At 42.5% G+C, this 16,837-nt stretch overlaps 1 protein-coding gene across 3 annotated transcripts in view; it reads left to right on the top strand.

Moving 5' to 3' along the window:
* LOC111222702 (glutaminase kidney isoform, mitochondrial-like) overlaps positions 1–16,793 on the top strand; it is a 17,109-nt gene extending 316 nt beyond the window's left edge. The window contains exons 1-18 of one of the 3 annotated variants that reach the window (XM_022746517.1): positions 1–98; positions 6,748–6,838; positions 7,371–7,489; positions 9,109–9,238; positions 9,363–9,442; positions 9,593–9,756; positions 10,197–10,255; positions 11,961–11,993; positions 12,077–12,135; positions 12,222–12,288; positions 12,445–12,495; positions 12,618–12,794; positions 12,879–13,010; positions 13,105–13,197; positions 13,594–13,655; positions 14,787–14,863; positions 14,961–15,024; positions 15,188–16,793. The exon at positions 1–98 is cut by the window's left edge and continues 316 nt beyond it. In XM_022746517.1, coding sequence (XP_022602238.1) covers positions 1–98; positions 6,748–6,838; positions 7,371–7,489; positions 9,109–9,238; positions 9,363–9,442; positions 9,593–9,756; positions 10,197–10,255; positions 11,961–11,993; positions 12,077–12,135; positions 12,222–12,288; positions 12,445–12,495; positions 12,618–12,794; positions 12,879–13,010; positions 13,105–13,197; positions 13,594–13,655; positions 14,787–14,863; positions 14,961–15,024; positions 15,188–15,335 — 1,704 coding nt within the window. In that variant the 3' untranslated portion in view covers positions 15,336–16,793. Of the gene's footprint in view, positions 99–6,741; positions 6,839–7,370; positions 7,490–9,108; positions 9,239–9,362; positions 9,443–9,592; positions 9,757–10,196; positions 10,256–11,960; positions 11,994–12,076; positions 12,136–12,221; positions 12,289–12,444; positions 12,496–12,617; positions 12,795–12,878; positions 13,011–13,104; positions 13,198–13,593; positions 13,656–14,786; positions 14,864–14,960; positions 15,025–15,187 lie in introns of those variants that run through there. The other 2 variants (XM_022746516.1, XM_022746518.1) reach the window with 2 other exon arrangements.
* The last annotated feature ends 44 nt before the right edge of the window (positions 16,794–16,837 follow it).

The raw sequence follows: 16,837 nt of genomic DNA, 5'->3' as shown, positions 1-16,837 counted from the left end.
ACCAGAAAGCACGGCGTGAGAGGCTTTTGCTCCAAGGGCCACAACGACGGCCACAACGACGGCCACAATGAAGCCTCCAAGGACTCTGCAGCGGAGAAGTGAGTAACCTTAGCCCCGGTCTGTTGGCAGATGTTAGCCGCTAGCTCCACGGTAGGCCGAACTCCATAGAAAAAAACGACAATTTTATACAGCAATTTAACACAGAAGACGACGATGACGCCTGGGAAACCATTCCTTAAAGTTTATTTTTTTTATCATAATATGTCAGTATTTACAAACAAAACAGATGCCGAATTAATGACTGGCTGCTAACATTACCTTTTATCATAAAATGTCTTAATTTGTGTTGTTTGTCTTACAGTTACAGGCTATGCTGATTTTAATTTGTGATATTAAGAATGTAATTCAGCATCGAAGGTCTACAGGCGCGTGACGCCACTAGCTGCTATCGCAGATGCTGTTGACCTGCAATTAACTGACTAGCTAGCCAGCTAATGGCTAGTGGAGGCTGTAGTTGTAGTGTTTACCGGGTAACTAGGCTGGTCAAGGTGGTGAAAGACCAGCTGCGTGCATACCGGTAATCAGCATGATTGCTAAGTAGCTGTACAGGCAGACAAAGATCCATTATCGGACAAACATGCTAGTCCAGACCAAATGTAGCCACTGTCACTAAATATTAAAACCCCATATTGGGATATCATTTACTACTTTGTGAGATAAAAGGTCTTAAGGTCGAATTGCGTGGTGGATGAAATTAAATTAATCACCTCACGTGAAAATGGACGCTTATCTTACACAGCCAGGCAGATAATCGTGACCACCAGGAGCTGCAGCTGCCATCTCCAGCATGTTAAACCACTGAGGCGTGAAGCTGTGAAAATCCCAACAGACCCATAACAAACAGAATCTGCATCTCTTTAGCTTTAGCTAGTGACAGACCAAGCAATGACCTAAAGGCAATGTCTAATGAAGGTCAGTCACTGTTGCATCCAGGAATGCAGCTAACATATTTTTGTCATTGATTTTTATAAATTGATCATTGATTATGTTGTCCATAATATATGTAAAATATGACTAGAAATAATGACACAGCTTTATGAAGATGCAAGTGACATTATGAGGCTATAATTAGGTGGATGGCTGAGGTGATTGATCAACAGGGGAGATGAGTGAGCGCTGGTGGAGGAGTGAGGATGAGATGCAGGTTAAGAGCATTTAATGACCAGAAGCACCATGACACCACCACAGGTTGACAAGGCCTCCCTGTTCAACTGCCTCCACCTTAAACCCCCTGACATCAGTTATGGCAGTGATCCACTTTGGACCAGCGTGGGGAATGTTTGTTCAGTTGATGCTGTTAGTGATGAAAACCCCAAGTATCTTGGCTTGGTTGGCGTGTTGCTGCATCCGTATTCCAGCAGCTTGGCGTCTGCTGCATCTGTTATTTTAATGAGATGTAAATCTGCCTGAAATATGAATTGGTGCTTCCTGTTTCCCTCTGCAAACACTGGAGTGTTGACTGAGGAATCTGCTTCCTCCTCTGACTGCAGTGGATATCTGACATTTAATAAGTAGATTATTGTCAATGTTTTAGACAGCGTTTGGTGATATGTTAGTGTTAACTTTAGCTGTTGAAGCACAGAGAATCAGAGTAAGGGAATCCTGCTTTGTAGACAGTAACTCATCCTGACAAGCTGAACTGTCGAAGCTTTGCTGTAACAGTCGTGACAGTGTTTATGGACAGAGATAAAGGCAGTGCAGCAGTTGGCATTGCATTAAACAGAATCATGTGTATTCATCTTACAAGTGCAAATAAAGATGCTAATTTTTCCCAGATATATGGTTCCTACATAATAGTTTAGCACCAGCCTGTATCCCGCCTCATTGCCCCCGCAGACTGAAGTTGCCCCATTTGTTTCTGTTCACGGACAATTTGCTTAAGTTGTCGGCCGGGTTCAGGCAGTCATTTGCTGACTGGTTTTCATCAACATCTTGTTTCCCCTGGAGACAAGATGCAGCTTCAGCTTGTTCTGTTAAATACGATCAAACCAATATAATCATCAACATTCAGATTCAGCTGGAGCTGAATTACAGGAGGAATCTCAGTGAGTGAGCAGGTTCAGTGTGGAGTGCTGTTGAGGAGCACATTAGCTTTCCATTATCAGTTGTTGGAAAGCAGCTTCAACAGGCGCTGAGTCATCTGAATCTGTGGATCTGTGATTATTAAAGAGTTGTGACACAATGAATCCAAGAAAAAAGGCAGTTTAAACATTAGGCATTTACTCGGCAGAAAATCAACCATTTTCCATCCAATTAGTCCACCAACCAACAATTAATCAATAATAATAATCGATTGGACAAAACAAGTAATTTGAAGACATCGCCTTGGTTTCTCTGGAGCTTTCTGTTGTTGATTGATTAAGAAAATAAGTGGCAGATTAATCAATAATGGAAATAATTGTTACCTGCAGCCCTAAAGACAAGACAGATAAACTTTATTGCAGCTGACGAACAATAACGTGTAGATAATTAACTTTAAGTAACTAGAATATTCACATCATGAACATTTCCCCACATACAAGTGAAGCATGAAAAAACTAAATAAAATGAACAAATACTTTGTCACAATAATCATTTTTACTATATAATGAGAACTCACTGTAAATCAGATTATCAAATCCTGTAGTGCTGGTCACGCCGTCATCACAGCGTTGGCTGTGTTCAAACAGGAAATGACATCATCACCAGGTTTTAGTGCCAGACAGAGCAAATAACCAGGGTTAGAGGTCAGTGATTAAATCTGGGGGTTTGAATTCTCAGAGGTCCAGACAGCGTTCAGCCTCCACTCCAGTCTGGGTATGAGGGTCCTGAGGCTGTGGCCCGGCTAATAAGGGGTTAAAAATGTTAGTAATGCAGTGGAGCTTATCCCGCCCACATCATTTTTCCATGGTTTTTTGCACCAAAGCCTGCGTGCTGGCGCGCTGCCCAGCAGTTGTCAGAGCCTAAAGGAGCAGATGAGTCACTCACACAGATTGATTTGTGCAGCGCCGCCTCTCAGCGCTCCCAGTCTCATGTCTGCCTCCACCCCACACCAATTTGTCATGACATCTGTGAGGCAGTGAAACCAGCGCCATCGATCGGCTCAGACCAACACTCGACTTGTCGATACGAGCATCTCTGTCTGCGACTTTGATGTATCAATTAAATGAAATCCCATCATCTGTAGTGGGCTGAGTGGAAAGACTTCAAATCATCATTATTATCTTGATCTTTACTCTGCATCTGTAATTTCCTGTCATTGCTCATTTAACTTAATGGGATTGGATTTGAAAGCTTTGTTTTGCATTATTTAAACATAATTACTGTTTGAAAGTATTTTCTCGACCTAATGAAAGTGAGACAGGAACTTAAGTTTGACTGAAAATCTGTATTTTTACTTATTTCGTTTAGAGACATCTTCCCTCAGTCCAATCGTTTTATCTCTAGAAACAGATACTTGGTTGTTTGTATAAAACTTTCCAACCGAGCTGGACGTCATCAGCTGTCACTGTCCTCAGGACCAGCTGTCCTGTCAGCTGCAGCTATACTGGGGCTGAACAGACAGCTGCTGGTTCCAGTGTGTCTTCACCGAGAGAACTGACGTCAGAAATACCTTCAGCACTACTGACCTGCTGATTGGACAGAACAGGAGAAGAGTATACATACATGTTTTCATTAATTGGTTGAAGCTTTATACGCTGTCTCACGCTCAGTTCACAGACAGTGGGAGATTTGTAAGATTTTAATTTTTAAAAAAAACTAACCAGGGAAATATAAAATTTAAAAAATGACAAAAAATTTGCAGCTTGATTCAAAGTGGGTCTGCAGTGCAGTGTTGGTTTGGTTTCACCTTCTGGACAAACTGTGTTGAATCATCAGCTGACCTTTAAAAACACACAGAGAGAGAGGGACAGACAGAGCTAGCTCCAGCGCTAATGAGAGCAGCTGAGGTAGATTAATGAGGCGATCCAGGCCGGTCCAGATGTTCCAGTGCCCACCTCTAACCTGCTGGTGATGATACTCCCAGAGGTGAAATCTCTCACAGGCCACATTAACTTAACAAGGCTGTGACTTACAGCCTCTTAAATCAGCCGTCTCCAGGTTTTCCTTCGTTTTAATGTTGCTGCAGCTTGGAATAATTATTATAAGCCATGTTTATTTTTAGACACAGGCCTACTTAACACACCACTGTTTGTTTAAACCTTCATTACTGCAAAGTGTAACTGCTTATTATGATTTGTTGTGATTTTGTCAGGTTTTATTCATGCGTTTCATGTTTTTTAATTAATTTGTTGTTGTGACAGCAGCTATGAATTATACCAGTTATTATACCACCACTCACTGAATAATCTGTGTACATTTTGCTTTTTGACACATTATATGTATGTGTGCCATTGCCACTGTGACTAATTCAGTATTATTCCCTCTGCACACTCTCTCCCTGTTGTTGATCTGCTTGCTTTACATTTGTAAGTATGTTTCTATTTTTTCTTTTAGTTTTAGTCTTTTATGTTTTTGATCCATTCTCCAGTAGAAGTAGAGGTTTTCTGCAGAAAGCCGACAACCGCTTTTACCTTGAAATGACCTCACTTCCTCCCAACGGCTGTGCTTGAATCCTCTCCCCTCTACCTTCTACCTCACCCTGGTCTGTCTCTTCACCCCACCCCCCCACACACACACACACACACACACACACACACTCTCTCTCTCTCCGACGTGTCTCCACCGGCAGGCATCAAATGTCTGTTAACGAGGTCAGAGATGGACCGCACAAACAATCAATCTAAGGACTCGACAACATGCTAATTCAGTTAGCATGAGAATTGTTTTTAGTGTTAAAGCTGCGTTCCTCAGGTCAGGAGTTCAAAAGAATTTCAAAATATGAGACATGATTCTTCTCTAATTCTCAGCTATCACCAATAATTGACTGATAGTTTTTTGCAGCCATGTTTGTTTCCTGGTGTTTGGAGAGCAACATAACTGCAGTTCTGATCTTCTTGCTCAGAATTTCTGACTTCAGACATTAAGTGGAACTGTGCTAGAAATCTGTTAGCTACAGTAACGAGCTCTGACTCTGGTGCCGGGGTTTCCTCTGCAGCAGTGGAGCTCAGGAACAATGTACAACCTTCATCTCTGTTTCCACCAGTTTGTTTACCATGAGATTTATAACTACAGCCTCAGCTGTTTTTGATGTAGGTGAATCTCAATTCTAGCACTGACACATCTCTGTCGAACTCTTTTGTTGTTTTATCCAAATTACACAAGGAAACAGTTTAAAATTGATTCCTGTTCGTCATTTGAGACTTCCCTTTTGCAAATCTGGCTCATTACAGTTGTTCTGTAGTTGTATTAATGTCCCATTTTCTGTGACTGCTGCTGAGTCAAACCAGAGGAAACCCTGTGAGTGCTGAGTGTGAGATTACACTCTGGTAGATTTCTCATGTCTCCAAGGGTCCAAATCAGATTTATTTCTGGTTGGCTGCTGAGAGGAGCCACCTGCCAGCTAAAGCTTTACCTACAGACATCCTCCACTAGCACGCAGGCCAGTGGCCCATGATGCATTGCGGGACATTGTGAGCCCGGGCACCCAGAGCTTTGCACAAATCCAATTTGGTGTTGATATGAATCATAGCAGAGAGCCTGCTGTGAGCCGGTCGCCCCGTCTGCCTCCTGACACGCTACTAACTTTCCTCCCAGAGACGACTCGGTGTGGAAACTGCTTAGAATACCAGCCAGACCATAATACTAGATAATAATAAAGTTCATCATGAAGTTTACTAATTAAGGCAGCAGCAGATTACAGGATTACAGCGGTAATATCACTGCTGAGACATTTACATCAGGGGCTGGAATCAGCTGCTTCTCAGCTAAACGATGCATGAACCTAAATCAGATCTGTCAATCCTTCAGCTGTGAAACTGTAGACGTCTGAAGTTCCTCGAAGTCTGATTGCTGGATGTTTCAGCAGCCACATTGCAGACTGTATTGTATTTCAGTAGGAGGCTGGTGGTTGTTTCCCAGCCACTGAACAACATGCCGTCAACGTGCCCCGGGTGTTGGCAAGCCTCCACGTCACAGCTGCAGCAGCTGAGGCCCAGTCATCACAATTCACAGACTGTGCTCTTTTATTCGGCTGAATCGTTCTGACACTGCAACCTCACATCGCCTGAATGAAGATGCCTTTAAGGCTGCGTCATTTCACTTTCTGACGCTGCTGTTCATCATGAAATATTTGCTGCTGTTCTGGTCTGTGTGTTCTGATGCTGTCCTGACGCTCTGTCCTCTCATGCTGGGTTCAGAGTTCAATGACACGTGTAAAAAACATATTCCTGGCTGGTATTCTACTAAAGCAGACAATTAACAGTTTACATTACAGTGGCCTTATGGCAGCATATTAACCTCTGGAAAAGTTAATAGCATCTGAAACTGACTGTCAGTCTTACAGAGCAGCCGTGTCTCTGGCGTTAGGTTGTACTGTGCGAGTCTTTTCCACAGGTTATGATACTGCAGTGAGGCCAGTGTAAGGTAATGTTTTCCAGTGCAGTATTACAGTTATTACTCACTGCTTCTCCTTGCAGTCAAAAAGCTTTTTCTCCTCCCCTCTGCTGCAGTCCCCCTCCATGTCTGTACCTCTGCCCGCCTCACTGAGGACTTATTTTTCTCACTTTTCTGTCTGTGTGTTTTTATTTGTCTTTCCTGCAGGAGAAGGAAGGCAGGCATCCTGCCCAGTCTGGAGGACCTGCTCTTCTACACCATCGCAGAGGGCCAAGAGAAAATCCCTGCACACAAATTCACCACAGTGAGTTATGTCTGACGCATTCACAACTTCCAGAGACTGACACTGGAACAGCTGCTATAATAATAATAATAATAATAATAATAATAATAATAATAATAACACAATATCCTGAACAGATGAGAGGAAACGACTTTAACGTATAAACAGAAGTTTTATGAATGTATACGCACATAGCTATGCAAAGTTTAGACAGTAAAAGTTGTGAAAGTTTACAGAAATGTAGGACATTTATTAAGAGCTAACTGGGGATAAATCATAACAAACACCAGCCAGATTATCTGCATTAAAGACGAGAGGTGAACTCCCTGCAGTGCACCAGCGACTTGTGAGAAATTCCACTGCAAATGATTTGTTTCTGCAAGACGTAAAAAGCTGCTTATGTTGATAAACTGCCAGCAGCCTGGGCCCTGTACAGATCCCTCCCTGGTTGAATTATGGGTAACTCCTCTTGTTAGCTTGTTCAGGAGTCTCAGCTTATTGGTTTGTTGTCAGGTCTCTCTTAATCATCATGCCCCCCCCCCCCTCTCCTCAGGCTCTTAAAGCCACTGGGCTTCGCACAGGAGACCCCCGGCTGAAAGAATGTATGGAGATGCTGAAGGTGACCTTGAAGACGACCTCTGACGGAGCGCTGGACCGGCACCTCTTCAAAAAGTAGATTTCCTTTTTTTAAATTTTTTTTTATTGCAGCTTTATTGGAGAACATGATCTTCCAGATTATTGAGTGTAAATTCAGTGGTTGTGAGGAAGTTGTCGGACAGGTAGAGTGACTCTGCATACCTTTAGTTATTGTCACTTTAATGTCCTGCCTCCTGTTCCACCTTTATTATCAGCATCAATCTTTCATCACATTCAGAATTATTAATGCTGGTCAAAGTCCTCTGCACTGTTCTGCTGCATGTCATTAATTATTCATCAGCTCTCAGTTTGCACGTCATCCAGCTGGATGCATTCAAGAACACGACTACAGGGGAAAACAGAACACTTGGTTGAACTATAGAAATGAATCAGTTTATCTCCAGGAAGCATTTCAGTGTGAAAACATTATTAAAGGAGTGTGAAGGGCATGAATCAGAAGGCATGAATAAAATGTTGGTTTCAAAATGAGGACAAAAACATACAATATGGATCTGTATTGAAGAGTGACAATCATTCAGAGCTAAAAGAGGTGGTATCACAGAATGACCTTTCAATGACCTACATCAAAGGTCAAGTCATTATATTGAGAGTAAATTGTGGTTTTAAAAAAAAAAGAAAAAAAAAGCATTTTAATTGTGACATGAAACATGAGTCAAAAACCAAGAAGGTGTAGGTGTTCTCGACAAATCCACAAAAACCGCCTTGTCATTTATTAAAGACAGAAACGAAGACGGGAGTCAGGGAGTATGAAACTGAAAAAGTCAATCGAGAGGAGTCGATATAATTGATAAATCTGAGAAGCGATGTGTGTCATGTTTTGTTCAAAAATAAGTGAAACGATTAATCAAAGAACACAGCTGGAAAATAAAATCACATTCACGCCCCCCCCCCCCTCCCAGAGGAAACGATGCTGGGTGACGGCTTGGGAAGTGGCGGTGTGGCGAGTCGGGGCATATGACGGCTCACCAGGGAGCTGAATCCTCACAGACCCCAGCACCGGCGCTCCTGGCTGGAATCCATCACATCCGCTCGCTGGGCTTATTTATAGAGCTCCGCCTCACAGAGGGAGGGGGAGCGTGTGAGCGGGCGGTGTAGAGTAGCGTGTGTTTTCTCTGCAGGGATCCCATGCTACAGGGATTAGACAGGGTTTGATGCAGTGAGATAGCTGAGCCACAAATCTCTCTGCTGCCAGAGAGGCACAGCTCCCACCTCACCACCTTATTATATGGAGTGGTGGGTTCACTATCTGTGGTCTTAATCTCTCAAATAGAAAAGATCAGGACAGAGTCTGGAGGCAGGAACAATCATTTCCAAAAACTACATCAACAGCTGACGGCTCGTTCAGGAACTGGAGGCAATGAACCAGAAAAACAAACAGTTCCCCAAAAGACAACACAACTCATTACATGATATTTAAGTCCAGCAGCAGATGTCTCCCTGTGGCAGAGTGTACAACATGAAGCTTTGTCAGGCCTGACGAAGGACCTGATGGTTCCTGTCCAAAAGTTAACTACACAAATAAAATCCAGTTAATATTAATATTAAGAAAGTTAATGACATTAAGGGCAAGAAAATTGTCTACTGGAAATACCTGCTTATAGACTGACTGGACGCTGTCTCGTCTCCTGTCTTAGATGTGTCCAGAGCAACATTGTTCTGCTCACCCAGGCCTTCAGGAAGAAGTTTGTCATCCCAGATTTCCAGCCCTTCTGCGCCCACATCGACGAGCTCTATGAAAACGCCAAGAATATGTCCGGAGGGCAGGTGAGGGAGAGCTGCCTCAGAAGTCTAATAATCTGCAGAGACAGATTATTGTCTTGTCTTTCCATTTACCATATTAACCAGTAAAAGCAGTTTTAAAACTTAAAGTTGTTGTGCAACACTGCAGGTGGCAGACTACATTCCCCAGCTGGCCCGCTTCAGTCCAGATCTGTGGGCTGTCGCCCTGTGCACCGTCGATGGACAGAGGTACACTTTCAGAGTTGATTCATGCCAAGTTGCTTTTGTTTGTTGGCTGGACAGTAACAGCGGGGACAGCCTTTATAACTGTGAATGACTGAATGACCATTGATGCCACCAGCCACATGACTGAGCTGGAGTTTGTCTCCTCTTTCTTAGGCACACTGTCGGTGACACCAAGGTTCCCTTCTGTCTGCAGTCGTGTGTCAAGCCTCTGAAATACGCTATTGCTGTTCACGACCACGGCACCGAGTATGTTCACCGCTTTATTGGCAAAGAGCCCAGCGGCCTGCGATTCAACAAGCTCTTCCTGAATGAAGACGGTGAGGAATCAGTCGCTCCGTACCCGACCGCACCCCCGCTCCTCATTCAAACCAAACTGTCGGTTTCTCTCTATGATATTGTCAAGTCTTAACCTCATGTACTGATGTCTGTACAAATAAAACAGAATTACAGAGATATTACTATGACATATTATACTATGATGTTTTAGGACAGTATTCTAAGGCATAGAAGTGGTGGAGGTGGTACTACCATACTGTAAGTAAATGTGTTCAAAGGAAAAACTGAAAGGCTTTAATAAAAAAACAGCTAGTGACGTAAGAGTAGGGAGAGGAGTAAAGGAGTAGAGAAGTAGAGTCTACTCACCACAGTCTCGTCTCTCTGTTCACTCTGTGTGTCGTTGATGTTCACTCACTCTGAAACAGCAAAGACAACAAATTAGCTGAATAAGGGGGAAGTAATGTGTCCCTCTCTCTTGCAGATAAACCTCACAACCCCATGGTTAATGCCGGTGCTATCGTCTGCACCTCCCTCATTAAGGTAAGGAGTACATTTACTTTGAATACAAGACTATCTTTAAAAAGTAGATTGAGGGGTTTTATTTTTATGCTTACTGCAGCTAGAAAGTCCAACAAAGAGAATTTGTCTGAAATAAAATTATAATCGTCTATGTGTTCCCAGGAGATTAAGGTTATAGATAATCACGCTGAAAGGGGATTTAGTTTAGAAAGCAGCATCGTGCGGATATCCTGCAGTCTACAGAGTGGGCGGAGACAGAGCTCAGACACATCACCAGCTTTAATCAGGGAAACTGTTCTGTTAGAGACATAAGAGCACCACCTGCTGATTAAGACTCAAATTAAAATCTAAACCTCAGTATCTCAAGTGGCCGGTGAGGAGCAACAGGAGGCCACAAGGGCGTCAGACTTTAATTACAATATCACATTCATACAGTGAGAGTCTGTCTCCTCAAGACGTCAGATACCCCAACATGCACTAGTTTCTCTTTCTCTAATGTTCAGCTGCAACATCTTGAAGAAGAAGCTGTTAGATAGGAATTATTATGATTGAACCGAAACACTGGAAGCTGATCTGTACACATGTTGTATTTCTTTGTTTTTGGATGAGGAGAGGAATCATCCAGGATCTTGTGTTGCAGTCACATTGTATGGGATCGACGCTACAATCAGAACATGTAGATGATAATTACTAGTTTGACCTCAGTTGTTTTTTTAGGTATTTTTACATAAAAACAGAAACTAACTATGTGATTGATTATTCCCATACAATGTGAAAGAAATCTCCTGAATCCCAACCAGTCACTGTTGAGATTTGTGTAGCTGAAGCTTGAATCTGTCATTGATCCCCAGAATAAAACCAGGTTCTATGAGGGGCTGTTTGCATGCGTCCCTCCTCCTCTCTCTGACTCTAGATCTACACTCATTTGCAATGTACCTTTTCAAGGCTCGTTGTGTGGTTTTATGTGTTGTTGCATATTTTACAGCATTAGGATCTTTGGGAAATTATGACCACAGCAACAGGTCAATGACGTTGGTAATTTTCCTTTTTAATCATTTCTTCCCCTCTTTTGGTCTGGATTTGTGACAAAGCTTTTAGCCTTCACATGGCTGTTAATGAATGTTTCAGTGTTGCTTCTGTACTTTTCACCTGCATTCTCCTGTTTATACGTCTGGATTATAAACAGTGCAGCTCTGGCTCAGCTCAAACACTGGTTTTATGTCATTCTCCATTCTTCTGTAGAGACGGACCTCTTTGTTTAGTTTTGTCTTTCGTTTTTTATTATAATTTCTACTTTAGATACGAGACTAAAACTGATCTGTTTGTATTTACTACTACTACACACTGAAAGCTACATGGCTATATTCCTAGTCTTATATATATATCCTTTTATTTTGAAGATTAAAAACTATTTTTACTATCCTTTGATCCCGTTCATTGAATTTCTTTTTCTTTTTACGAAACCAGAAACACTGAGTGGATTAACTGTTTTATTTCACCTCCTCCATCTCCAGCTAGTCTCCCACTCCTAATCTTAATTCATCTGGTTTGATTGGTCACATTACTGATGAATTTTACAACTGTAGTCATGTAGTTTAATATCATAGAGATATGGATCATGTATAATAGTGCTAATGTCATGACGTGGGTAACGTTTAGTGTCAGTGGCAGTTTGATGTGTTTGGACCGACGTGTTGTTTGATTAATAATCATTTTTGTGTTTCAGCAAGGGGCAAGCAACGCCGAGAAATTTGACTATGTGAGTGATATTAGATTATTTTTACCATCTCTTAGCCTGCTAGTTGTCTTCTTGAGTTTAAATTTATACTTGAAAATCTGCAGGTCATGAACTTTATGAACAAACTGGCGGGAAACGAGTACGTGGGCTTCAGCAACGCCACGTGAGTAAAGTCACACGTCACCGCAGAGATAAACTGATGTATTATGACTGAGCTGAACAAACCTCATTCACGTGTCGGTGTCCCAGTTTCCAGTCGGAGCGCGAGTCTGGAGACAGAAACTTTGCCATCGGCTACTACCTGAAGGAGAAGAAGGTAAGGTCAAAGGTCATCTACAGTCGAGGAGACGTTATTTACTCTCAGCTCAAGCCACATAACTGACAGAGTGAACTCCATTTTAAAAGTTCTTTTTACTGTTTGAATTTGACATGTTTCTTATATTCATTAAGTGTCACTCTGTACATTTGACAGTGTTTTCCGGAGGGGACAGACATGACCTCCATCCTGGACTTCTACTTCCAGGTAAACAGCTCAGAAAAAGTTCATGGAATTTATTCAAATATATTATTCATTGTTAAAATACTATTTGCTTCAGCTGTAGAGAAGGTTTTATCATAATAAACTTAACTTTCTTTCATCATCAGCTGTGCTCCATTGAGGTTACCTGTGAGAGCGCCAGCGTCATGGCGGCGACTCTGGCCAACGGCGGCTTCTGTCCAATCACGGGAGAGCGTGTGCTGAGCCCCGAGGCGGTGCGGAACACTCTGAGTCTGATGCATTCGTGCGGCATGTACGACTTCTCCGGACAGTTCGCTTTCCACGTGAGTAACTCGTTCACACCGGGCCACTCGGATCCTCTCGTTAACATCAGGTCGTGACGCGTCGTCATGGTGATTGTGTTGCAGGTCGGCCTGCCGGCGAAATCTGGCGTGGCTGGTGGGATTCTGCTGGTCGTTCCAAACGTGATGGGCATCATGTGTTGGTCTCCTCCTCTCGACAAGCTGGGCAACAGTGTCAGAGGCATCCAGTTCTGCACGGTAACTCGGCTTGAGTTTCATCATGTGACCACTGCTGAACTCAGGTAGCTCCAACAGTGGAGACTGAGCTGACCATGTCCTCTTCTTCTGTCAGGACCTGGTTTCTCTCTGTAACTTCCACAACTACGACAATCTGAGGCACTTTGCAAAGAAACTGGATCCTCGCAGGGAAGGAGGAGACCAGAGGGTGAGTCCTCCATCAGTCCTGCGTCCTCCTCTTTAAGCCTTAAAGCAGCAAAACAAACATGTTCATGTTATTTCCACATCTGCACCTTCTACACTCATGGTTACGGTTAAGTTTTAGTCTATAACGTCACTTTTACAGGAACTAGAACATTTTTCAGACAGTCTGCGTCACATCCTCCCTCTGTGTCCTGATGCTGTGTGACCTTGCCTGGAGGACTTTAAGTCTCTAGCTCCACCTGCTGGACAATGACTGTACCACCAGTGTGTAATGTTTGTCCTTCATTCCATACAATGTGAACATAGGCAAGAAAACACAGATATATTAGAGTGGAAAAATATAAATATACGTGAATATATGTATGTAAATGTTGAGCTGTAATCTGTTGTTGTGTTTCAGGTGAAGTCAGTGATCAACCTGCTGTTTGCTGCCTACACAGGAGACGTCTCAGCCCTGAGGAGGTCTGTGTCTCTGATGAAAACATAATTCAGTGTCATGTGTTACCTTTGTCCTCCCGGGCTCTGCTCCAGAAAGCAGCTTAAACAATCTGATCTGAGATAACCATGACGAATGCAAAATGCCATCAGCAATGGAGCTCAGATTCAACTATTCACCATGGCAACGGGTAAATAAAGAGCAGAGCCTCCATTTTAATCCAGGGGAGCCGGAAAGATGAACGTGTGACATTAAATCACATTTAGTTTTTAAAAAGCAGCAGTGAAAGAGTCAATAAGTTCAAACTATTATGTTTTATTCAGTGTCGTCCACGAGACACATTATTTATCAGACTGATGTAACCTCAGAATCTGACCCAGGAACTATTTTAATTTTCAGATGTCTACTTTACATTTAAAAATCTCGCTCAGCAGCATCAGACTGTATTTGTATATATGTGGTACATTTATATACAGTTTCAGACTAAACCTCACTTTTAATCTACATTCAGGACAGTTTTTATGTTTAACGCATCATCGTCACTCAGAAACATCATCTACAGCCTGATATGACAGTTGTTCATCACCGCGACCAATCACATTGATGCAATGAACTGACTGAAATGATTCTTCATTGATCATGTGTCCCAATTCAGGGGCTGTATATGGCACACGGATTGGTCCAAAACATGTCCTTTGACGTCCGCGTTAAGACGTCAAACTTTGAACGACTTAACGGGGACGTCAAAACACACGTTTTGGACCAGTCCGTGTGCCGTAGGCGCCCGTCGCTAAGCAACCTTGACAACACGCAAGTTTTTTTATATACAAAACAGTTGTGGTTTTAAGGCTCTTGGTTTTAACAGTTGTGCCGTCAGCTGATGAACTGGGCTAAATGAGGTACTTACATTTAAAAGTGGCTCTCCGTCGGTGTGTTGTTTGTTTTCATTACCGGCGCGCAATGAATCTTGGGATAGGTGGATGAACGAGGAAATGACGTGTCAGAAGCTACTTGTGGTGGAGGCAGAAACTGCTAGCTAGCAGGTTAGCTCCTGCCAGCTAGCAGGTTAGCTTCAACCATGGTGACCCAGAGTTTCCTGCCTCTCAGGCTTAACAAACGTCCCCTGACTGACTCTAATGTTTAACGTGTTCGTCCAGGTTTGCTCTGTCCTCCATGGACATGGAGCAGAGGGACTACGACTCCAGGACGGCCCTGCATGTAGCGGCGGCTGAAGGTGAAACACTGAAAACAAGATTCATGTGTTAACGAGTCAGTTCAATCAGTGTGTTTGTGTTCATGGAGTTGGTGTGTGTGTGTGTGTGTTTTTATAGGACACACTGAGGTGGTTCGCTTCCTGCTGGAGGCCTGTAAAGTCAACCCAGTTCCCAGAGACAGGTAAACCAACACCACAGACTGTCACTCTACTAGTTAACCTCAGTGGCAGCACGCTCCTGTTTCTGCTGCTTTTTTGTTCCTGTACATACTATATTATTACATTTCCCCACTACGGGACTAATAAAGGACTCCTCTTCTTATCTTCCCTCTGTGTTTCCTGCAGGTGGGGGAACACGCCGATGGACGAGGCCGTCCACTTCGGCCACCACGATGTGGTGACCATCCTCCGAGATTACCACAACCAGTACAGCCCTCAGGAAAGCACCGACGACAAGCAGAACGCAGAGAAGAACCTGGACGGTTTGCTCTGATGGAAAACTCTTAATAGGAGACTCGAGGTGACGGTGTCCTCTGAGGTGAAAAACTCATCACTTTGCACTTGGGAAAAACATTTTGAACCTAGATCAGACAGGAAGTCCTGATAAACAACCACACGTAGAAGATTAAAACAACCCACATAATAAACTGTACTACACTGTCCCTCCAGTGTAACAGCTCCTCATCATGGTGTTAGTAGATGTTGTTGGTTTTTGTATTATATTCATGTAAGTGGGGAAATATTTTTTTTTTATTTTTCTCCCTATTTTGTCATGAGCTTTGTAGCTTTGTAGGAAATGACCAGCCTCCAGTTGAATGCTGGACCTTCCTCACTTCATCATCACAACCTGGTGGAATGTATCTTCCCCCAAACACTTAAGTGTGTGTGTGTGATATTTATTTATCTATTGAGATAAACTGTACATTCATGTAGTGTGTGTATATCCCTGAGGTGAGTTAGTGTAAATACGTACAGGTGTAAAGCTGTAGCTCTCAAACAAAACAAGTTCACGATGATGTAGATTTCACTAAAACATTAAAATACGACTTTTAGATTTCAACTTTAAAATATTCAGACATTTTGTTTTTTTTCTCCCAGAACTGGATTTTTATTTTCCTCTTTTTTTCTGTATTATTTACTATTTATTTTGCATTTTGTTTTTGTAACCTGTCAGTAAGTCAGCCAAAGTTTGTTGACCATTGAAAGAGTTAAAAGTTTCTACATATCGGAGACGACACTGCCAGCGCTGACTCACTGTAAAGATCCACCTGCAACATGAGAAGTCTGTTTGTTTTTATTACTGAGCAGTACAGCACAAAAACAGGATTAGCTTGTCTACAGTCTTTTACGTTGCGACCCGAAGCCTCTTCTTACATTTCTTCTTGTGTTTACAGTGATATCATTCCTGTGGTGACTGTCTATTTACAAACCAGGAAAATAAATGCATTATTTCTGCAATACTTTAACTAGTTTTAGCCCAAGCTTGTCAAACTAATGTAAAGGAGTGTTTTAATCTGGTGTCCTGGCAGACAGTCACCTGACGCGACAGTCAGTGAACGCAGCGCTATCACTGAACTCAGGTCAGTTTAAAATAAAGTCAAGTCTTTTGTTTGAGTGCAGTATCGAGGCTTTTAGCACTCTGTGATGTATCACGATTGATGATGGTTTGTTCAGTCTGTAAAAAGTTTATAATGCAGTTTTTTTTAATTTTATTTTAAATGTAATGTGTGAGAGATTGTGCAGATGTTTGGAGTGTTTTAGTTGAAACTTCAAACAGGTTGGGATCAGTTCATTCACGTTGATGAAAACTTAAATTCAAGTTAAAAATGAACTGAAAGAAGCACAAAACTGCAATATTTTAGAAATGTAATAAGATGAAATCAGCAATATGGATTTGATTCTTTTTGATATGAACTGATCTCGACCTGCAGCTCGTCTGTTGTCGGTGACATGAGGTGGCCTGTGTCTGTGCGACTGAAATATCCTGAATGTAAC

This window comes from Seriola dumerili, unplaced genomic scaffold (assembly GCF_002260705.1).
Source record: "Seriola dumerili isolate Sdu_G_001 unplaced genomic scaffold, Sdu_1.0 BDQW01000105.1, whole genome shotgun sequence".
Lineage (NCBI taxonomy): Eukaryota > Metazoa > Chordata > Actinopteri > Carangiformes > Carangidae > Seriola > Seriola dumerili.
The sequence above is the reverse complement of the archived record's forward strand: the minus strand, read 5'-3'. Positions and strand labels throughout refer to the sequence as shown.